This window comes from Pantherophis guttatus, chromosome 1, assembly GCF_059756535.1.
Source record: "Pantherophis guttatus breed Tessera chromosome 1, ASM5975653v1, whole genome shotgun sequence".
Taxonomy (NCBI): Eukaryota; Metazoa; Chordata; class Lepidosauria; order Squamata; family Colubridae; genus Pantherophis; species Pantherophis guttatus.
In genome coordinates this window covers 235,546,916-235,570,876 of record NC_142063.1, presented here as the reverse complement: position 1 = coordinate 235,570,876, position 23,961 = coordinate 235,546,916, and the positions used below count along the sequence as shown (strand labels likewise).

The 23,961-nt window shown below is 35.4% G+C and overlaps 1 protein-coding gene and 1 long non-coding RNA gene across 2 annotated transcripts in view; one reads left to right on the top strand and one right to left on the bottom strand.

The window, feature by feature from the left end:
• The window catches only part of ORC3 (origin recognition complex subunit 3), a 38,737-nt gene that overhangs the window by 13,737 nt on the left and 1,039 nt on the right, over positions 1-23,961 (bottom strand). Inside the window, exons 2-11 of the mRNA XM_034408949.3 lie at positions 18,629-18,680; positions 18,117-18,214; positions 14,704-14,848; positions 11,226-11,330; positions 10,602-10,756; positions 9,158-9,294; positions 7,991-8,150; positions 6,430-6,543; positions 3,599-3,732; positions 2,567-2,630 (exon numbers count right to left, since the gene is read on the bottom strand). Of these exons, the coding sequence (XP_034264840.2) occupies positions 2,567-2,630; positions 3,599-3,732; positions 6,430-6,543; positions 7,991-8,150; positions 9,158-9,294; positions 10,602-10,756; positions 11,226-11,330; positions 14,704-14,848; positions 18,117-18,214; positions 18,629-18,680 (1,164 nt within the window). The remainder of the gene's footprint in view (positions 1-2,566; positions 2,631-3,598; positions 3,733-6,429; positions 6,544-7,990; positions 8,151-9,157; positions 9,295-10,601; positions 10,757-11,225; positions 11,331-14,703; positions 14,849-18,116; positions 18,215-18,628; positions 18,681-23,961) is intronic.
• On the top strand, positions 371-3,458 carry LOC117660752 (uncharacterized). The gene is made up of 2 exons (XR_004589785.3): positions 371-1,030; positions 2,389-3,458. It is a non-coding gene; the product is annotated as an uncharacterized LOC117660752 (long non-coding RNA).

The window sequence follows — 23,961 nt, the reverse complement described above, 5'->3', positions numbered from 1 at the left end:
TCTATCCCATATATTTCATTTTGCCACTCTGCAGATTTAAGGAGAAAATCCAACTGTATATCAGTTTCTTTAAATTTAGTGAAGAGATCCAACAGATCATTTTGTTCTATGATGAACTGCTAATGGTGAACTGCTGTGTTTCTTTTTTTGGGGGGGGGGGGAAGGAGAACAGTTTTTTTTATTATTAAACTCAACTGTTGTAATAAAACTAAAATATATTAGACAATTTCCAGAGAAGGAAGGTTTAACACTGTTAACAGCCTTATCTAATAGATTTTATTTTCTATCTAACAGAAAAATGTAGCATTAAAACACTGGTGTTTTTACTGCTTTATTACTGTACTGTTTCTCCACAGGTGAATAATTTTTCTAGATCAATATGAACGGAAGCCTCCATAAAATAACCTTTTTTTTCAGAAACAATGCTTTGTTTTTATGAAAAAAAGAGCACAATCTTTATGCATATTAAACCTAAAGCTGTGAAAATATTTTTCATCATGAAGTATGAAATATTTTCTTGTTTTATTTGGCTTTATAACTTTTTTGTTTGTTCAGACTAGATCAAATACAGACATATCACCAAGAGATGTATTTGTAAATGAATTTTACTAGCTCTTATCAATTCATCTTTCAACAGTCTCTTTTACTTCATTAATATTCAAAACCCATCTCATCATCATATATTTTCTATGTTTGAACATTTAGCTTCAGAAAATTCAGTGGGATTTGCTTCTAAATAAACATGCTGCAAATATACAATGTTTTTCTTTAAGCAACAAATAAGTTCCACTAATTGAATCCGCCTTTAACACAACATTCCAAGTTTTGGCATGTCAATTATCAATAAGTCTTGCGTTTACACATTCCTCTCTTCCTCATACATCCCAATTCATTCAGGTTCTTCTTCTTTAGTGCAAACAATAGGCTGTCATCACATCTAACCAGCAAGCCAATTTGTCAATAAGTCCTGGGACAGCAGTACGCAAGAACAAAGAAGACCAAAGATCATGCAGTTTGGCACTGTAACTCAGTAAGTTCATTTAGATTTATCTTTACTTCACTATTATTTTAATGACAGTAGGTGACTCAGTGACTAGGATTGCATAGGAAAGCCATGATTTAGTTAACTGTACCTTATGAATTGCTATTGACTGACTGTGATTATATTACATGGTAAATAGTAAATCATGGTTTACAAATCATAATGGTTGGGTTCACATCTCACAATAAGACATAAACAGGCAAACCTACATTGTGGTTTAGCTTGATGAGTAAACCTAATCAGGATATATGCATCATGCTAAATATATTTTCTTTTATAGTGGTTGCTAAACAAGCTTTAAAGCTTGGGGTCACACATTATACTGTACTAAGCCAAAACCAAAACAATCCATGTTTGGGTTAAATATGAGTTATGAAGCTGCTAGTTTAGTTTACTATTTAAAATCAAAGTGCCGTGTTTGTCTTAAAATGCTGTTAGCTAACTTTAATAAAGATAGAAACATATTGAATAATGCAGGGACATTGCAGAAATGAATTTTTATGGCCTATCATTCACAGTGGCTGTTTTCAGCAATTTAAAATATGGATTTTAAACAGCTTCAGTACTGGCTGCCTCCGAAGGCCTGATACAAAGTTGATTTATGTTTTGCCTTTTGATGTTCCTGTATCCCAGCCTCTCTTTGAATCTCATGTTAATTTATTTCTCTAGCTGTTATTGAAATATGTCCCCTGTTTTAGAATAATTATCATAGCAAGTAAATTATAGTAGTCAGATTATGCTCACCAACCTGCTGTTTGGTTTTTAAATTTTAAAGAACACAGCATGTGACATCTTTTCATTTTTCACAGTTAAAATTAAGAAGCAAACAGAATGCAGCATTCAGTTACCAGCTCCTGAATCTATACAATATCCTTGCACATTTTCCTTTAGTCTCAAAATCACAAATAGGCAAATTCTTCTCTTTGGATATGTTGAATTTCCCATTAGCCCTGGCATGGGTGGTAAGTGGCAAAACATGAAGTTAGGGTTCATTATGTCAGGAAGTTTACTGATAAGTATTCTAGGCTATTTCTCATCCAGTCCCTCATCAAAGGAAATCACCCCCTTGTTTTAGAAATCTTCTCTACAAGGTGTTTTTCCAGAAAGCATGGCAAAAATTTAAAGCAGTCACCATAGTAGCATATTTTCCTTCTTTTCATTTTTGGAAGTACATTTTTCTTTCTTTTAGACTAGACTGAAATGTACTTATTCCTAATGACTAACTAAAATGAATTATGGAGGAATTGAAGGAACAGATATAAATAGTTCAAGAATTAGTGTAGAGGGTGCATAGTCCCTCTGTAATAAAAATACAATTTCGTAATGTATCATTTTCCATTTTATAGGAATTCTGACTGGCAAACCTGATTCTTCCACTTAATTCTCACAATGGAGCAGATCTGGAAGACGTGAGGAGTGAAATGAAGGCACACTTATATAAATCAAATTCTGGATGTTATACACAAGTATTGCTTGGCTGAAATAAGATACATTGTAGAATTTTTTTTTAGTCCTAGATTTTACCTTTAAACATTCGTCATCTGTCAGCAGTGCAGCCTGCTTCTCTACTTCCTGGCTTTCAACAAACCTGAACAGAGGAAAAGAAAAAGTTAATTTCAAACCTGGATATTAACTAGAGGTTAATTTCCAACTCCTTAATAATAATTCTAATCTGAATCATATGACGAGGAAGCAAGTTAGACAGGAGAAATCAGAGATATCCTTCTGAACTTCTGACTAGAAATATAGCGGGTTTTCCTTTTTTGCAGTTCCTCACCAGATTCAACTCAATTCCAAAAACAATATTTTTTATGTCAGCTTCTCCAGCATTCCAAACCCTTCGAAAGTATCAGATGCTCCAGAATACAGCAGCACATACAGTGTTGGGTTCTCCCAAGTGACATCACAATTGTAAGTGCCAGCTGCTAGTAGGCTTCCAAATACAATTCAAGATCCTCGTTATCACCCTTAAAGCCCTAAAGAGCACAGAGTCACATTTCCACCAGATTTGACAAGATGGGCATGTTCTGGGTCCCTCTTATGGAACAGCATCATCTAGGAGCCCAGGAAACATGCCTCTCTGTTGTGGCACTTGTCCTATATAATAACCTGCTCCGAGGTCTAAATGGTCTTCTGGAGGCTCATGAAGACATGGTTTTTTCCCCTCTAAGCATTAAGGCCTGGATGTTAGGAGAAGCAAAATGTGTCTTTTTGTATGTTGGTTATTGTTATTGTGATTACACTGTACCTCAGCTATTGTATTATTATTGTTTTTAATGCTATAGTTTGTCTTGGTTTATGTTGGTTTTATAATGTTTTTACATGTACAGTATTTTGTTGGTTGACCAGAATTATTCATTTAAGATGAGTGGCCATATATTTTTTTTAATAAATTAATAAAATAATATGAAGATGATATGCATTTGCACATATGTGCAATTTAGGAAATTTATTTGTATCATTCACCTCAAATTGGAATGGTTTATTTTTTCTTAAATCAATTAAGGCAAAAAAAAAAATTAAATGCAATGACAAGAAGTTTAGCTAATTATGTACCTTCTAAAAGATGGCAACCTTCGAATATTTTCAAACTGATTATGTGATAAAAGTTGTACTCTTTTCTCAGATTCTTGCACTTCGCAACATAGCACACTGAGAGGGTGTGAATAAAAATGCTCCAACAGAGACAGCTGTAAGAACAAGGAAGTCCAAATGGAAAGTGAAAATTTGGAAGAACACTGATCAAAACAATTCAAATATTATTATAGCTTTTAGAAAAATAAATCAATTCTCCTGAACTGTTATTCTGAAGCTGAAACAACATGCATTTAATATAGTTGTAAATCAGACTGCAGGATAAACATGGCTTGCCTCCAAAAGTTGTGGGTGCTCCAACACTGGAGGTTTTTAAGAAGAGATTGGACAACCATTTGTCTGAAATAGTATAGTTTCCTGCTTGAGCAGGGGGTTGGGTTAGAAAACCTCCAAGTCCTTTTTGTAATTCTGTTAATATGCACATATATACATTAATTCAATCTGTTATCAGAAAAGTTGGACAGCAAAATTATAATACAGCATACAATATAACAATAATATAGCATAACAAACTGATTTAAAATTGTATGTGAAATTCTAACACCATAACATGTAACTTAACTTACTCTGGACATATTTATTCTTTTTTATTATTATTGCAGATCTAATTCTGTAGCAATTTGTCTTTTAAAACAGTGTCCCAATATGTGGGTATACTATATGCAAAGTTAGGTTTACGATCTAATAAGAGGAAAACAAGATAAAACGTATCTAATCACCTTGGCAAATATTCAAATATGCAACCGATGAGAGAATGACAGCTACCTTGGTAATAAGGGCAGTACAACAAAACATGTTAGGTGGTTTCTGTTCAATTTGAATTGCAAATTGCAGACAAGTTCTAGAAAAAGGAATTTTGGCTAACTGATCACTGAGGTAAGCACAACATGATGTCTGATACTAATAAAAGACTTACTGCTGAGCTAAGGATGTAAGTGTGATTAGCAGTAACACTAGCAATAACACTTAGACTTATATACAGTACCACTTCAGAATGCTTTAAAGCTTCTCTAAGTGGTTTACAGAGTCAGCATATTGCCCCCAACAATCTGGCTCCTCATTTTACAGTCCTCAGAAGGATGGAAAGCTGAGTCAACCTTGAGGCAGTCAGAATTGAACTCCTAGCAGTGGAATGCAGAATTAGCCTGCAGTGTATTCTAACCACTGCACCACTGCGGCTCTTAATATCTATTTGGTTCCAATCTTTTGTGTATGCATATGCATATGTACTTTTGAGTCAGTGATGACGCTTGGCAATCATCTGGACTAGTCCTTACCATATTCTTGGCAAGATTTTGTAAATGGTTTGCCATTGCCTTCTGCTTAGGGCTAGGAGAGGGATTGGTCCAAGGTCACCAGCTAGAATTTCTGGTCTCCCAGTTTCTAGGCCAGTGCCTTAACCAGTGCATCAAACTGGCTTTTGAGTTCCAAACTAGGATACTCTTAATGCCCATTGATATATGAAATTAAACTAAGTTCATTTTATTGTTTAATATATAGTAATTGGGTTTTAATTATTTGAAAGGCTTGTTTGTATTGTAAGGACAATAGCAGGTCAAGAGGAAAGCCAAGAGAAGCAAGGTTTTATTTAGCTTTTTTAAAAAAATATGACTAGATACCAGGAATACTAAAATTAATACCGAACTAGAGATCAATCCTGTTGGTTTTATTCTGCCAGTAAGAATATTCCAAACTCAGAATGATTCTTCTGACATAAACGGTGTTTATGCAATCGATTCCTCCCTCCCTCTGTAGCTCCTTGGCACCAGTTTTTCCAATATCCTCCAGCCTTACAAAGTGACAAAGAAATTTCCAAGTATTACCTGAGGCCCACATTCATCCAACTGAAAAACTCTGCTATATCAAAACTTTTCTGCTGATGGAAATTTATGCTGGACCCAATCTTTAAACTGACATTTTTCAAGATAGATTTTATATACTGGTAGGCCTCGAGTTACAAAGGCAAGTGGGACCAGAATTTCCAAATTCAAGCAATATGGTTGTAAAGTTTGTCAGCCTGAAGAAAACCCTTTCCTTCTCTTATTTGACTCAGAGTTCATTTTGTCTCATAGCAGAGTAGGCTGCTGCAATTGTCAGTTCCCCGTCTTCTATTTCTGTATTTTCCTTCTTCTAATAAAATCCAGGGCTGACATACCTTTGGTATTTTTCTGAGACAAGGGCTCCACTTTCCCATGTCCCTGAAACAGCAATGCAGTCCTTTGCCTCTGATCTGTCTTCCCATAGCCAAAGTTAAAAATCAGAACTCTTCCACGCTAACAAAATGATAGTCTAAACCAGCTGCCACTAGGGACCAAAGAGAGAGAGAGATTTTTCCACAAACAGAGGGGGTATGGTTTCGCATATGCTGCCTGCATCCCGCAGATGGGACTTCACTTCTTTGCGCAGCCCAGTTTCTGGCATGCTGCGGATCAGTGCTGTTCTGTGGACTGGGGGTTGGGGATCCCTGGTCTAAGCTATCACACCTGTCACCCTGATTCCTAAAACATAATCTAACATTTCCCCAACTATTTGTAAACTGGGACAACATTCCTATGATTGAATATATAGAAACATATCTAAAGTTTAAAAACTGGCTATCACTGAGAAGTGCTTTACCACATACTGTTCTCTTTCATATTACTTTTTAATGTGTATGAACATTTCTTGTATGCAGGAATATTCAATAAATCTCTCATCCATACATAGTGGCATCATTCATAGTGAAAATTAGACACAAAGTTTACCATCACTCAGCTTTCTAAAGTTAGTCATCTACTTTCACTAGCACTTACCTGAAATCCTTTGACAAAATTATGAACAGAGAAGTCATGGTACAAAAATATGTTTGTTAGCACCTGCAGAACCTTCTCACTAATTTTGAATGGAAATTGACACGTCAGAAGTAGCTGATGTAGGGAAAAAAAACATTAATAAATTATGTATTTCTGAAATAAGATGACTAATTCTTTCTGCAGTTGGAATTCTCTAAATCTTGGAGAGTTTCTTAATGGGAACCCCATAATGACAAATGTTCTTTTAAATTCAACAGTATTAATACTTTTGTATGAACTGAGCAACTGAATTTTTTTTTAAAGAACAGAGAATAAAATTGAGAAAATCGAGGCCTTGTTGGCTTGATAGAATTAAAACCAAAGTCTGTGCACCCTGTACTGTTCCAGAATATACTTTAATGCATAGCAGTTCAAAGGCAAGTAAACGGTGCAGAAAGTATTTTCTTAAGTAAGTGCAAAAACTGATTTTGAAATAGAAGAACATTAATACACTTTTAAAATGAAAATAATTGTAACTGAAATGGTCTGATTTAAACATTATATAAATACCATGAATTCCATTAAATCAAAATTCTGTGTTAAATTTCCTTTTTTAAAATAGACAAATATTTATAAAAATTACATAACCCTTTCACTTTCATTACATAATTTGATGGACTAATTAACAAGTAACTATATAATGATATTTTCTCTACACATTTTATATTATGGATCCAGTTGATATTGCCAGGAAATCATTGGAATCTATACATTAGCCAATCTCAGACTGTTACCTATGTACCGAATATATTTTAATTTGATAAACCTATTGCTCACTGAAAGTCTGAGAGTAAAATCCAGTATCTGGCTAGCAGAAGACTAATTGTTTAATAGCTCTCCTGCCCAAATCTCTAAAATTTGCTCCAGGGCCAACGAGAAAAAAAAGATCACCCACATTTTCAGTTCTGCTAATGGAATTATTATACTGAACATAGGCATAGAATTATTATCTGAAATCTATGGTAGCAATTATAATAAAAAGTAAAGTACAGGTAGTCCATGCTTAATGACTTTTAGCATCCGTTCAAAGATATGACAGAGCTCCCCCAAGCTACCTATGATCTGACTTTGAAGTTACAATGTCTGCAACATACACATCCCAGTCAAATGATCACATTTTGGGCACTTGGCAACCAGCTTAAATTTATGGCTGCACTTTTTGGGATTTTTGACAATTTCGGGCATTTACTTCTGGTTTCTACTAAAAAAACTCCCACTGAAGAAAACAGATTCATTTAACAACCATTTAACAGACTGTTCATTTAACAGTCATTAAGCATTTGCTTAATAACTGCTGTAAAAAAGCATGTAAAATTGGTCATGGTCATATAGTGGCCTGTTTAATAACTGCCACAACTTATAATAATTCCGGGCTCAATTACAACAACAGGTTGAGGAGAACCTGTACAACGCTATAAGAAAATTGACTTTTTAAAACATTTTTTTAACAATGAACAGCTATGAATATTTTGATTATCAAGAATTTGCACAGAATATACAACACCTTTTCTTAAAGCATTACCTTATCAATCACTTTAGTTAAATGTTCTTTGGAAGAAAGAGACTGGAAGAGTTCTATACATAACAAAGAGGACACTGAGTGAGGAAGCAGTTTATGGATGACCATTGGAGATGTAGCAATTCCAAAAATAAGGACCAGTGGAAATTCATGTATACAATGACTAAGGGAAAAATAAACAGTTGGGAAAAAATAAAATGTGTATAAGAGAATCAGATGGCATTTGACTTCTTCCATATATTTCAAGTTCACATAATTAATCAACAGTGTTGTACTAACACAAACAAGTGGACCACCTTGATTCCAAAAACTAAAAAAAAAAGAGATTTGCTCTTTATATGTAATCATTCCATTCTCCTGATCATCATATAGTAAGGTGATCTATTAATGTAATATATACAAAACAGAAATGCAGTCTGTAAAATTCCATGCAGTCCCAGTCAGAAATCAGAAACAGAATCTTTGAAGTCCCTAGTTGGCTTTCATGCTATACAAACCAGCTATGTCTAGCCTGAAATCTCATCTAGTTGAATTGCATATTTGAATACAAAGGTTTAATATAATTTATAAAACAGGAGACTGGACGCCTTGACCAGTATATAAATCATATTCTCTCCATGCCTGCTAATTTTAATAATTTGTCCAGCTTCTGCTGTTATGAAGCGTAACAATATGCTCTGCAGCACATAGTAACTTTTTGGCTCTTGAGATTTTAACTGATGATGCCTGGATATTTTTAAGAATGTGTTTATTGCTGTAAGATAATAAACTGCATGCCTAGTACCTCTTTTTGTACTGCTATGGAATCATGATAGGATAAGCAAGTTAAGAGTCTAATAAAAATTACAAAATTCTGAATTTCATTCTTTAATAATGCTGAGCAAATTCATCTCTGGATTAAATTTGCTCACAAGTCAGCTAATAAATATTTGCAAACCTAATGATTGAATTGTGTAAAAAAAAAATAATCCAAGAATTGGACTGTATTTTTTCTGTAAAAACCTTCCCTATAATGTAAATTTCATAGGCAAAGCTAATTTACTCCAGTCAACATCTGTACTTATTACAAACAATAAAGAAAAAGCAAATGTGAATCTAATTAGCAATTTATTTTCTGTAAGAAAATGAACATGGACCAGAAGAGCCACAATTTCTGATTTGTTTTATTACCTGCTCATAATTATGAAGTCCTGCAAAACTTTGGTTGTGAAACTTTCCATATCCTTGAAAATAATTACAACTGGAGGAGATTCCCAGTGTCTGGATGAAAACGTTCTCTTCTTACATGGAGATTCAGGATCCGTTTTCTGCAAATCATAATGCATATATTAAAAGAATGAATTGGAAGAAAAAAATATATTCTCTAGACCATGATCTAAAACTGTGGAATCCAAACAAGTACCATCACATTTTCCAGCATAAAAGAAAAAAAGAGTTATATAAGTGTAGTAAATAAAAAAAACTCCAGCAAAATAACATAGCCCGTTTTCCTGAAATATTTATTAAAATATATGTAACTCCCATTCCATTTTAGCAGTAAAAATATCAGATATTAGAGGGAGACAATAAGATAAATAAACAGAGTTTATTGCAAGACTAAAATATACAGTATAGGATCCAAAAACATTGTTCTCCAGACATGTCTTACAATGATGGGTGACACCAACTGCAATATGCTTATACTTGTCTCACTTACTAACAGCAATAGATGAAACAAAGTAAAAAAAAACAACCCATAAAAATCCAAAAGGAAAAAAGCAACATCTTTCTGTTTACAATTTACACATTGCTAGATTATATAAAATCAAAAATATTGCTATCTCTCATCATATACCGGTACTTATTTTCTTTATATCCTATTTTTGGGAGCTGAAAGTGGCAAACTTTATTATACTGCCCTCTATTTTCCTTCACAATAATCCTATAAATTAGTTTGGACTAAGACTGATTCCTGTGATGAAAGAATGAAAAATGAAAGACTGGGAATGTTCAGTTTTAGAGGACTGAGGGAGGGGGATTTCAGAAAATATGACATATGAAATTTGAATAATAGAAAGAATCTCTTCAGAAAAAAATCAGTATCTCCAGAGTCTTAAATAACAGGAAGGCAGATTCTGATTGAATGTAAGCTTCTAGCAATAAGACAGTGGAACAATTTATTCATACAAGTTGCAACTTCCCATTTACCGAATGTGGAGGTTGGACAACCATCTGTTGCCAGTGTTTTAATTTGGATTCATGTACTGAAAATGTGGTTGGACTTGATTTCCTAAATAATCCCTTCAAACTCTGTAATTCTAAGATGCAAAATACCTATGATTCAAAAAAGTAATAAACACCATGATACATATATTTTCTATATTATTTGGGTTCACCCATCATTAATAAAACATTTCAAATTAAGTTTTTTCTTTCCAAGATTTACATGGAATATATGAGACGTACATTAAAAACTTCTATCCAACATAATATATTTGTCTTTCTACATCTTAGTAGTCTATATATTTTTTTTAAAAAAGCTATTTAATCACTTCGATACAATACACAAGTTATGGAATGCCTAGAAAATTTTGAAAAGAACAGCACTATGCAAACTAATAATTTTTAAGCTTACTTTGATTACGTTCTTATACCAATCGGTAAGCGATGCTACAGAGCAGCGTACCCTTCCGGGCAAATTCTTGGGACATTCTTCTTCCTCAGATGAATCCACCTCTACCTCACAGCCCATGAGCTGTATTATCAGCTTTTGTAGCAGCTGCTTTATGCCTTCCCAATTCAAAAAAATAAAGAAAGGCAAAATGGAAAGGCAATGAAAATGTGAAATGTTTGAATTATTCCAAAACAAAAAATAGAATTGTATTTTTCCAGTTCTTTTTGCATAATTAATTTTGTTTAATTTGGGATCCTCCAACATAAACAAATCCAAATTCTACATCAAACCAACTGAAAACTTTATATAAAAAGGAAACCTAATTATGCAATCTAAATTATTTATATTAAGCAAATTTGCACAATAACTTTATTTTACTTAATTTACAGCAACATCAAGGGGGGAAAAAAGTCTCAGCCTCTGTTAGTTGCTGAAAGGCACTATGTATGTGCCCATTCACAGTTCAAAAGCAGCTTTTCTCCTTGAAATCTGAAGCAGTGCACATCCAAACAGTTTTCTAGAGGTACTTACCATGTTGCTGAAATTATTATGGTAAAAGTCTCCCTAATATATTCCAATGTTTACCTGGACATTCTTTGGCCTTCAGTGACACCACAAAAGGAGTAACATCATCTCGAAGAACCTCAGAGAGACTTTTAATTGTTAGTTCATGGTCTGTAACATTCACACCTAGGAGAAAAGAGTAGTCAAGACTATATCATTCCTCTTTATGGATAGCTAAAACCAATAGAGAAAATTGCAAACTCAATTTGCAATTCAAAACAAATGCAAATGCATCCAATATTAATGAAGGAGCCTGCACTCAGTGAAATTTTAATTGCAGGGCCATTTTCAGGAGGAAATAAAAAGAGATGTCTACTAACATTTCTGAAATATGCTAAAATTAAGATTCATGGGCAAAGGCACTGGGCAAAAGAATGTTACTATACTCTGAACTGGCAACAGGAAAACTAGGCCTTTCTCAGAAAGATGAATTTCACAAGGGATTTTTTAAAATAAAAGTAACAATTGAAATTTCCATTTGATAACAAATGGACACATAAAATGCTATCTCTAATCAATTGTAATCAGCAGAAGTCAACTTTCACAGAAATATCAGAGACATATAAACATTGTAAATGCTAAAGTAATGTAACACATAAGAAAATAAAAGAATATACAGTAAATCAGTTGAGCTTCTAATTTAAAAAGAGCTGCATTTTATGGAAATTAGGCTTGTCCAGCTAGAACAGGTAGGAGATAATTTTTAAGCACTAGGTATCATGCAATTCTACATACCCTTATTAATTGATTTTCCCTATGATAGTTTGCCTCATATACAGAATATTTAAAGGAAGGGCTCTGTGAGGAAAATCAACTTAATGTGATCATACTACTATCTTACATTTGCATCAAAAAAGCTAAAGAAAAATGTTGAACACTAGGCTGATTAATACACAAATTACATTGTGTTCATTACATGTGTTCATTTAATTTTATTCTGATATAGTATATATCTCACTGTGCAAGAATGTTAGTCAATTTATTTTCTTTATATGCCTGAGATCAGCAGGTTTGGTCTGAAAGTCAAAGTGTATCCACTACCATTGCAAATGGCACCAGTGGTCACATAATAAGGAAAGTAAAATATTTTTAAATTATTGCAATCATTTGTACAAGCACTGCAATTTCCAAAAATAATTACAAATTTATGCTGTGTTTCATCTCTTTTATATAAGTCAATTTCTTTTCTTTTCATTTCTTTAAAAACAGAAAGGAAAAAAATGCAAGCATGTCAGAAGGAAGACAAAGTATAAAGCATGTGCTGTAATCAATCAAACAAAAATGTGTCAATGACTATTAAGTATTTTTCCACATAATAAGCAATGACAGAACTCAATGCAGACATTTGATTCTTACTATAATACAGAATGCCAGAATGTAAAAGACAAAAAGCACAGCCCTTGACTTCAAAAAGAAGAAATATTGAACCTGTTGACTTAACTTTTATTTTTGTGATATTAGGAACAAATACAGAAATGTATTTATAAATATCAGTAAGCAGCCAAAATTGATTATTTTATAATGCTGTATATAAAGAATATACATTCTTCAATAACTTTTAAAATTGTATGCGGCATTATCATTCATCTTTTCCTTCTTTCTCTCAGGGGAAAAACAGATTGTACCAAAGACCATGAGATAATGGTGGAAATGGAAAAGCTGGAGATGGAGGGAAGTTAATCATTATTAAGATCATGTAAGAGGTATTTGAACTTAACATTTTAGCTCCGCTTGTTGCATATTACACTGCTTTTAAATCTTGGAACATAGCAGATTGTGATACTGCAGGGGTCCTGGGCTTGAAAAACTAAGTAAAAATAAACTAAAACAAAAATTGTGGGATGGTCTGAAGCATCAAAGGCTGCGGACCTAAGAAAAGACAAGTGAACTATCCTAGAAAGAAAAAAATGTGCTATATACACATAAAATGGAAAAGATTAGAATCTGGAACTGCAGGGAACACACATAAAATAACTTGTCAACAAATTAACTATTAGTTAGGAATGTATTAATAATTTACAAAATGCAAGGATGGAAACGGGGGATAAAATATTGCTTGTAGAGTATTTGAAATTGGCCATGCCAAAGCTGACTTAAAATCCCTTGGGGTGCTATACAAGGGAATTATATGGAACAATGAAATGTAAAGCATATTATACTGTATACCAGGGTGTCAAACTTGTAGCGTCACATTGTCATCACGTGACATGTCGCAACTTTTTTCTCCTTCACTAAACCGGGGGTGGGCGTGGCCAGCATGTGACGCATCCAGCCCGCGGGCCGCAGGTTTGACACCCCTGCTGTATACTAATGATAATTTAAACATGTTCCTTAAAAATTTTAGATGAAATTAACCATCCCATTGTCTTTAGGAAGGTACATAGGGTAAGAACATAATTGAGAAATTAAGTTAGACCCATGTGCTACCAGTATAAGCCACATGAGTTCAGAGAAAAAAAATATGGGCAATATTAGACATTTGGGAAACACATTTTTTAACAATACAGAGAATACTGGGCACAGTCAGGCAGGGACTTCTTTTTCAGCAGGTTCTGAAGAATAGGGCTTCATGTCCAATCCTTAATACAGAAAAATTATTTTCAGTGATTTCCATGGGATTTGGAGGAAACACACCAAAATTCCTGAATTGCAGCTGTTCTGTAACTAGGAATGGACTCAGATTCTTCCAAGCTTACTTGCAGGACTGATCAGTTGTTAGAAACATTTATTTGTAGTTATTGCTGTCCAAGGAGGACATGCCATGCTAGTTACTTAAAGTAAAGGCTGACATATTTTTGCCACACACAAATATGTAACTCTGTATCGTTTTTCTCAATTAAGTAAATGAACAAGGATCATATTTTTGACTCACTTGTTTAATTGGATCCTTGTTTAGTTTTGGGGCTTGTGTGGAAAATAGGTCACGTTATCGGTCACATTTATTCAGAACTATTAAAAAGAATTCATAAACACTTTAGCATCATATAAATGAGAAGCTCAGAATCCTCTTCTCTTTACATAGTTTACATTTTCCCAGGCGCTCTTTCTCCAACTACAGTAGTTTGGAAGTCAGACACAAAGAGAAACTCCTCAATACTGTATCACATTTACAGTGACAAAAGTTTGCTTATATGTGGTTTTGATACTAAGTTTAATGACATAACATCCTATGTCGCTGGGGCAAATATGTAGTTGAATTGATTAGCTGGGTTCACAAATTGCATGTATTTATGGTGTGCATTACTCTTTTGGGGGGGGGGAAATGAGCCAATGATAGAGGTTCAAACACTGTGCTGTAACAAAACCAAACAAAGAACATGGTTGCCATTCATAACGGTAACTTATTGCCATTCATACCATAATTAATCATCACTTATTTTTAATTGCATGATTCATGATAAAATGACTATCCTAAAGTGTTCCATTTTTTAAAAAAAAATACTTTTAAAGTAACTCTGTTTTTTTATTAATTAAATCAAAATACCAGAAAAAGTACTACCTAGAACAACAGCTGCAGCAGGAATTTCATTGGACTTCATCCGACAAATCCATTCTGCTTTCTTTTCCTTGAAATCTAAATGAGATTGTCTCAGAAATTTTATGAGGTTATCAAATAGGTTCTTATTCAAGTTCTCTTGTAGTTTCTGTAAAAAAAATAAGAGCCTCAAGCTTTTCAACTAGATCCCAGAAGGAGATCTGTAACCGTTTTTAAATAGCTATAAAAGATAACTGAAATTATTATAAACTTAAGACATATGATGTATAAAATATATTTGCCAAACATGTATTTTATAGAGAACAAGACAGATTCCATTTTTGCATCTTAAGCTAAAGCCATAAAATGTATCTCTCTAGCTATTTCATTATTATATCTTTCTTTGTTGGTCATTATCTCTCAGCCCAAATCACCTCACAGGGTTGTTGTTGGGTAAAAAAGGAGGAGAAAACAGTATCAGGTATGTTCATTCCCTTGAGTTATAGTAATAAAGATACGATAAAAATCAAACACATGAATAACCTTATTGTGAAAAGCCTACTGGTTGAAATTTCTGACAGTTCAAAATCTGTTCTATAGTACCTAAGTATAGTTTTTCACAAACCTATTTTTTGTCAGAATGGTTTTTAATGACTCTAATTCCACTAACTTAACAGCAGTGATAAGAAATCAAGCTTTGATTAGGGCATCTAGCAAAACCATGAAAATATTTCATTTTATTTACCAATAAAGTATTTTCTGCCTGCCATAAGCTAGAGGCAGAACAAAACATATAGCAAGAATCTGAAACAAATTGGAATGGAAATTCAATTATGGTAAAGTGGCATTATATCACCAAGCAATTATCCACAAAAGAAAATCTCAAGATTCTGTGTATAGATGAGTCATTACAAACAGGAATAACAACCAAAATATAGTAACTTTATACTAACTTTACAGCTAACCTCTCATAGGTACATGTACAAAATAGTACAAACGTATATTTAAGGGAATCTTAGAAGTTTCTGATATCCAGAAGATGGAACAGACAATGCACTTCCTCTGGGTTTCTGTGTTCATTAGTTAACATGATCAGGAGCAGCAGTTACCCAAAGATGTTAGTCATTATTAGCTTTAGAAATTGCACTGACCATTCAGGGAACTGATTAATATTCAGTTATTAATCAATAACTGAATTTCAATAATCCATTAAATTCCTGATTTCAATAATGAGAATTTGGGAGTAAATACTGAAGTGTATTTAAAGTATACTGCTCAAAAAAATAAAGGGAACACAAGCGGAAGACATCCGAGATCTGAATGAACGAAATAGCCTTATTAAATACTTTGTTCGTTACATACAGTAGTTTATACACTGCTCAAACAACTAAAGGGAACACAAAACTACTGTATGTAACGAACAAAGTATTTAATAAGGCTATTTCGTTCATTCAGATCTCGGATGTCTTCCGCTTGTGTTCCCTTTATTTTTTTGAGCAGTGTATATAGATTACCTTAGCAACTAATTTTATTCTGTTTTTGTAGAACATCAGAAGAAAGGAAGAAAACTTTTAACCTACTCAGTTTTACCCTATTTTAGTGATCCCAAGATAGGAGAAGACCTAAAGGTTTGGGAAATATGTCAGCCTTTCTTAATAGTAAATTGAATGTTTTGGCAGAATATTCAAACATTGTATGACAGAATTTTATACATCTTGTGCTACTCATACCACTTTTAATAAACCTGTTTTTATTGAAGGTTTTTTGCTAGATGGAGAAAGAATCCACAATTCCAGTCAAATTATATACTATTAGTCTGCAAAGGAGCTTGCAGAACAAGACTATTGTTCCCATACTGACAAAATCTACTAACTTATTACTCCATCTCTCTATATTTATCTTATATTTATGCAGAAATTTCTACATAGATATATACTGGTATGCATTTCTGCATAGTGTTTATGCAGAAACATTTCATGCAGAAGTACATAACACCACAGTAAGAAATATTTATTGATGCAGCTAGATTTACTGTCAAATAATTTATGCCACATGTACAGATATTACTGAACTGTTTCCAGATTAATATTTCCCTCTGCATAAATACACTGACTGCAGAGAGAAGAATCAACCTACATCAGGAAAAGAATTAGGTATTTGTCTAAGAAACCTTATTCTAACTAGCTGCATTGTTGCATAAGCTTGTTCTTAAGAATTCATTCATTTGAATCCACATTTAGAACCCTCAGGTTTCACAAGTAATAAAGGAGAGAGAACAAGAATAATCACTTTTTATAATTCACACTTTCTCCTGCAGCCCTAATTATCCTTCTTGCACTGCTCAAGAGATTGAAAAAGCCTTCAGAAGGGGAGGGGGGATGTACTGAGGGACACCAAAGGAAAGGGGAGCTAAAACAGAGTATCACCCATCCCTCATTTTCTAGCAGAAAAGAACCCTGGTTATTTTCATTCAAAGTGTTTGGATTCAACCTGTAACTGTAGAAAAATAAAATTTCCAGGCTTTATAGCAGCATGCATTATTGCCTGAAAGAAATCCAGAGAGAAGACTCATTCAGTTCATATACCATATTTTTCGGACTATAAGACACACCTTTTTACCCCCAAAAAGTGGGTGAAAATCTGGGTGCGTCTTATAGTCCGAAAGTAGCCCCGCCCAGCCTCTGAAGCAGAGGTTTCAGAGGCTGAAAAAAGCCTCTGAAACCTCCATTTGAGAGGCTGAAAAAAAGGCAAGGCGCAGACCTCACAACCAACGAACCTGTTGCTAAAGTTCACCTTCACCTCTGGGAGCAGCTGATTGGGGATATTCTGGGAGGACAATCCACCCCCAATCAGCTTTTTTCTTATTTTCCTCCCCAAAAACTAAGGTGCACCTTATACTCAGGTGCATCCTGTAGTCCGAAAAATACGGTAAATACAGAACTCCGATGTGAGTAGTGATAAGTGTTTTCTTCCTTTGTAAGTATCACAGTGCTGACAGCAAACAGCCAGTTGCCAGTACATGTAACAGAACTATTTACAGTGAGACCCTAACCCGAACTCTTTCTATGTACAAGCAAAATTTCAAAGTGATCTCAAGAGTTCAAATTCACAGCTGTTGGTAAACACTTCTCTCCTGTAAACATTCACACTGCACTCATGATCACCAGCTCTTCATGTATAGCACCTTATGAAGGAAAAAGGATGCTCCCTGCTGCTTGCATGTTGAATTCTACACTTGCTTGTGTTGCCTGTACAAAGCTATCATTCTGCTCAAAAAAATAAAACAAAAGAAAATTGCTTCAAATGTTGCTATTCCATTTACTGTGTTCAACACTTTAAAATAACTGATATTATTTGTTTATTTGGAAGACTCTCTAGAGACTTCTTGAACAAACATGAAATCCATTTCCCCATTCAACATTAAAAACAATACTCACCTCTGTTTCAGATTTAATTTGTTTCCATAACAACAGACAAGTATCAAGTCGTAACTCACTATTATCCAAGTCACTGTCTCCCTTACTGAAATAGTCAGCTAGAAAAACAAAACAGAAAAAGATGGCATTTACTCTCGATATTCGCAAATTAAGAGTTCTTCTCAAAGAAAATTTTAAGAGAGCACTGAAAAAAATATTGGGATTTATTTCTTTTCATTTGAGAGAGGAAGTTAAACACAAGCTCAAACCTGCAGCTAGAAAAAAAGTTCAACATGAAATAAAAGAGTTGTCTGAAATGTAACATATATGTAGCCTCATTTGTATTTATATATACAAGCTATCCTTCTGGGTTTTTTTTCTCTAAGCATAATTTCTAATTTGTTTTTCATTTTCATGTTAAAATAGTAACTTTTCCCTCAAAACGCTTCTCAGTGATATCTTTCATTTTACTACATACAACATATAAGCAGTCATGTAATTTTCAGTTTGCTTCAGGAAATTTACACACTAACCTGCTGAAGACCTTTTCCTCTTGTTAGAATTTGGCTTGAATACAAAGCAGCCCTAAAGAAGGGGTGGGGGGAGGGAGAAAGAGAGAGAGAGAAATATTGATTCCATTACACGTTCTGTTCTAATTGTACATTGATAGAAATGACCTATAATAAGTGAGGAACTTATTTAATTTTATATTTCCTTTGTTACCATTTGCTCCTCCATATTTCACTTTTTTGCAAGTGGAAAAAGTAGAAATACTTTCTTTTATTTATATAAAGTTATTTTAACAGTGCAGGTTTCAGTAAACTAAGTAGATGTGAATGAGCTACTCCAAATAGTACATAAGAAATCATTTGTGTTTGTGAGCCGAATAAACTCACGTTAAAAACAAGTATATGAATTCCATGTGGACTTTTCTGGGGTTGGCATCAAAGGAAGATAATTATGTTTTATTGTGCATATATTCCCTAATGTCTCAACAAAGAACAATCAGAGATTTATTCTAAGATAACAAAGGATTTATTAAGTGGACTAACAAATATGTTACATTAACTTTTACAAGGAATTGAATATCTGCAATTGTCACTGTTTCATAAAGGAATTTTTAGAATATTTTCTTCATGGTAGGAAAAATACTTTTCAAGATATTTTACTTCAAAATATGAATTTCAAAATAAATATTTTCTATCATGAAATAATTCAAATGCAGCACACATAAAATTATATATATGTTACACATAACGTTACAATGTTCATAGTTTCAAAACATAAGCAAAATTTTCAAAAATGTGTACCACCAAACAAAATAAGATTTTGCTCTTGTTTACCGCCTTTTTATTTCTAGAGATTTTATGTAAAAAACCTTTAAATATGACAGGATCATTTGATAAATATTGTGTTTATTCTCATATATATTTATTTATATTGATTTATTCATAAGAAACTACTGATATAGATTCACTTTCAGGGAAAGTGTGAAGAGAACACTGTTTTAAAAGCTATCCATAACATGATAATATTGTACATATAAAACAACAAAATATGAAATAGCCAAAAGGTGAGCTTTTCTTACATAATGCTGAATTCAAGAAGTATATCTATTATCAAAGCACGTTATAAACATGATGAATCATAGTAACATATGAAGGCTTTGCTGGCTCAGGCTAAAAGCTTACCTAGAATTGTACTTCACACCTGTACAAACCCCAAATTATACAGCAAATTGGAATAAACCAAGGCAGCCATTTACACAAAACTGAATAAACAGGTCTAATCCAACCTTGTTATCAAACAAAAATGTACTCCTGTTGCACTGAAGCACCACTGTGCTGAGAGACTTGCAATACTACAACAACCATACTAAAAAGTGGGAAGAACTAATGCTATTCAATTTGTGCAAATTACAATGATGGAGAGGTGAGAAGGATTTCAAGATCAATTTGATCTGTCTTCAGACTGGAGCTAACCTTCTAATTCTATGGTTGTTGCCATCATAATCAGAGTCAATCTTGTGATCAGATCACATTCCTAATATTTTGGATTAGTGGTAGGATCATGGACACAGTTTTTGGAACTGATTGGCCAACAAAGGGTCAGATTACAATTATAATTAAGAGGTTTAGCAAACTACAACTGAAATAGTTTGAGCGATCAACTAAAATAGTCTTATGACAAATTATACAGATAGTACTCAAATGATAATGGCAATTAGGATTGGGATTTCCATTGTTAATTCATGCGGTCATTAAGTGAGGACCTAATGTGACTATGACATGGGAAGAGGTGGGAGACACAGGCAAATAAGCTGGTGGGTGAGAGCTACAGGTGGAGGAAGTGTTGCAGGTGGGCACTAGGGAGCAAGGGTGGGTGCTGGAAAAGAACATGAGCCAGGGTAATGAGCCATTGCTGGTCAGGGCAATCCTGCCAAGCAGTGGCCTTTTGGAGGTACCCCACCCCTATTGTGTAGGGCTAAGATGTTTGCCAGCAACTCATGGCAGCTATTGGATATTTCTTCTGTGACAAGGCAGCTGGAGGAGGAAGTGTCAGCAGGGGCAACACAACTTCCACTCCTTAGGGCTCGAGACTAGATGGTGTTGATAAGTTCTGTAGAGGAGAGGCATGCAAAACAAAAGTCAGCTGGTGGCATGGAGGGACAGGTAATCATAAATGTGGGCCAATTTGAATTTTGAAGTTGAATGAGAGGGTGGCTGTGATGACCAGAACTTTGACAATTGGTCTTATGTCCATTTTTTTCAATCAATTATAACTTCGAAAAGTCACTGAATAAATGGACCTAACCTGTACTGGATTCAGACCAAAGGCTATAGATTGGGCTTGGGAAGATCTCTAGAAGAGATGCCATGAAATAGTCAGGATAACATTTGAGAGAGAAATATAAATTCCTCCTTTCCTCCTTATGCACTAATCAGCCAATTCCCATGTTTAATAAGCGGGGACAGCTCTCTAAATCCACTAATCTTTGCTCCCAACTGGTGACTCAGATTGTCAATTTACCAGTTCAACCCAATAGGTTATTTGCTCAAGGAAAATGAACAAAACTAATTGGGGGGAGGGGGGGAACACTGCTGTTATTTTTGCTTCTACTCTTTCCCCTGGATCCCGAAAGCTTTATTAGAAAATAAGAACAATGATCAGTTGCAATCTAATGTTTAGTTTGGAAATATGCACAGCCTCCCAGAAAAAGAACAATGGAAAAGCAGCAATTTTGCAGAAGGGGAAGGCTACTATTGGTGACAAGCAGCATCCTTGCGGATGTCTTTGCAATTGTTATGATTTCTGTAGCACTCATTTTGTGAGTTTTCAAAGAAGACATGTTCCCCAAATCTTAGTCAAACCACCAGCTGCAAACCTTTGGGGATCTCTGCTCTAGAGATACTGTGTAGTCAATTGTCTAGGACTGTGATGGCGAACCTATCGCACGTGTTCCACAGGTGGCACGTAGAGCCATATTAGTGGGCACGCCAGCTCAGCTCTGGGGCGCATGCGCACGCCGGCCAGCTGATTTTCGGGCCTTCTGGGCCCACTAGAAGTAGGGAAACGGGCTGTTTCCTGCTTCTGGGGGGGTGGGGAAGGCCCGTTTTTCTTTCTTACTTGGTTCCAGATCCTCTCTATACATCTGGGAAGGGCGAAAACAGCCTTTCCCACTCCCTTGAAGGCCCTACGGAGGCTGAAAGGGCCCATTTCCCAACTCCTGGTGGGACAGGAAGTGACATTTTTTCCTGTCCCCAGCCTCCAGAGACTCCTAGAGAGGCTCCGAGAAGCTCCTAGAGAGGTTCTGGAGGCTGGGGACAGCAAAAAATGTCACTTCCTGTCCCACCGAGAGTTGGGAAATGGGCCCTTTCAGCCTCCGTAGGACCTCCAAGGGAGTGGGAAAGGCTGTTTTCGCCGTTCCCAGATGCATAGAGAGGATCTGGAACCAGGTAAGAAAGAAAAACGGGGCTACCAGACCATCATGTGCCAGGAGCGGGAGTGGATGGGGTTGCGTGTGCATGCGCGTGGGCACGTGTGCGTGCGACCCTCCCCCGGCCCCCCCTCTCCTGGCACGCAATGGCAAAAAGGTTAGCCATCACTGGTCTAGGAGGAAAGCACTAAGAGAGGATGCACTACAGTTTCTTTCTACAAATACTAGGGAAAACAAAAGGCAAACTGGTAACTTTAGAGAGATGCCTGTGTAGCTTTCTTAGCAGAAATACAGGTAATTCTTGACTTACGACCACAACTGAACCCCAAATTTATGTTGCTAAGTGAGAAATTTGTTAAGTAAGTTTTGGCCCATTTTACAACTTTTCTTGCCACAGTTGTTAAGCGAATCACTGCAGTTGTTAAATTAGTAACATGGTTAAGTGAATCTGGTTTCTCCATTGACTTTGCATATCAGAAAGTTGCAAAAGGGCATCATGTGATCCTGGGACAGCGCAACCCTCATAAATATGAACCAGTTGACAAGCATCTGAGTATAAACAATGTGACCATGGGGATGCTGCCATGGTCATAAGTGTGAAAAATGGTCATAAGTCACTTTTTTTCAATGTTGCTGCAACTTCGAATGGTCACTCAAGGAACTGTTGTAAGTCGAGGACTAACTGTAGTTAAATGGTTTGCCTTTTTCTGGGATGTTTTCTTCACTTCCCATTGTAGCCTCCAAGCACTCCATGGCATAGGACCCGGGTACCTCCGAGACCGTCTTCTGCCACCAATAGCCTCCCACCGACCAGTCCGTTCCCACAGAGAGGGTCTCCTCAGGGTGCCATCAGCCAAGTTATGTCGGCTGGCGACACCCAGGGGGAGGACCTTCTCTGTGGGAGCCCCAGCCCTGTGGAACGAACTGCCCCCGGAAATTCGTAAGATCTCCGACCTCCGGGTGTTTCGCTGCGCATTGAAGACCCTGTTGTTCCGCCAGGCCGGACTATCAACACAATAGTTTTAAATTGGGGTATTTAATTTTTGGGGGTTTTAAATCTGAGCCAATTTATTTAATTATTTTAAATTTTATATTGTTTTGTCTGTGTTTTTAAATAGGCTGTACACCGCCCTGAGTCCTTCGGGAGAAGGACGGTATAGAAATAAAATAAAATAATAATAATAATAATAATAATAATAATAATAATAATAATAATAATTATTATTATTATTATTATTATTATTATCCCACCACCTGTACATATCTCATCAATATAGTAACCTGGTCTCAACTGACTTATCTTAGCCATGGTCAGCCAGGAAAGGAAAATTTAGCCATGAAAGCCAGCTGGGTAACTTTGGGTCAGCCATTCCCTCTCAAGAAGAAAGGGACTACAGAGAATGAGGTGGCTGGATGGAGTCACTGAAGCAGTAGGCATGAGCTTAAATGGACTCCAGATGATGGTAGAGGACAGGAAGGCCTGGAAGAACGTTGTCCATGGGGTTGCGATGGGTCGGACACGACTTTGCAACTAACCACAACAATTCCCTCTCAGGATTGTTGTTGTGGGGATAATAGGAGGAGGAAGGAGTATAAGGTATGTTTGCCGCCTTGAGTCATTTACTAAAAATAATAAAGGCAGGATAAAAATAAATAAAAAAATCTCGATAAGCAATAGCAATCTCACTTAACGTTCTGTATCAAAGCATGGATAGTTCTGAGCAGTGGTGGGTTTCAAAAATTTTTACTACTGGTTCTGTGGGGGTGGCTTGGTGGGCGTGGCAGGGAAGGATACTGTAAAATCTCCATTCCCTCCTCAATCCAGGGGAAGGTTACTTCAAAATCCCCATTTCCTCCTGATCAGCTGGGACTTGGGAAGCAGAGAATAGATGGGGTGGGGCCAGTCAGAATTTTTACTACCGGTTCTCC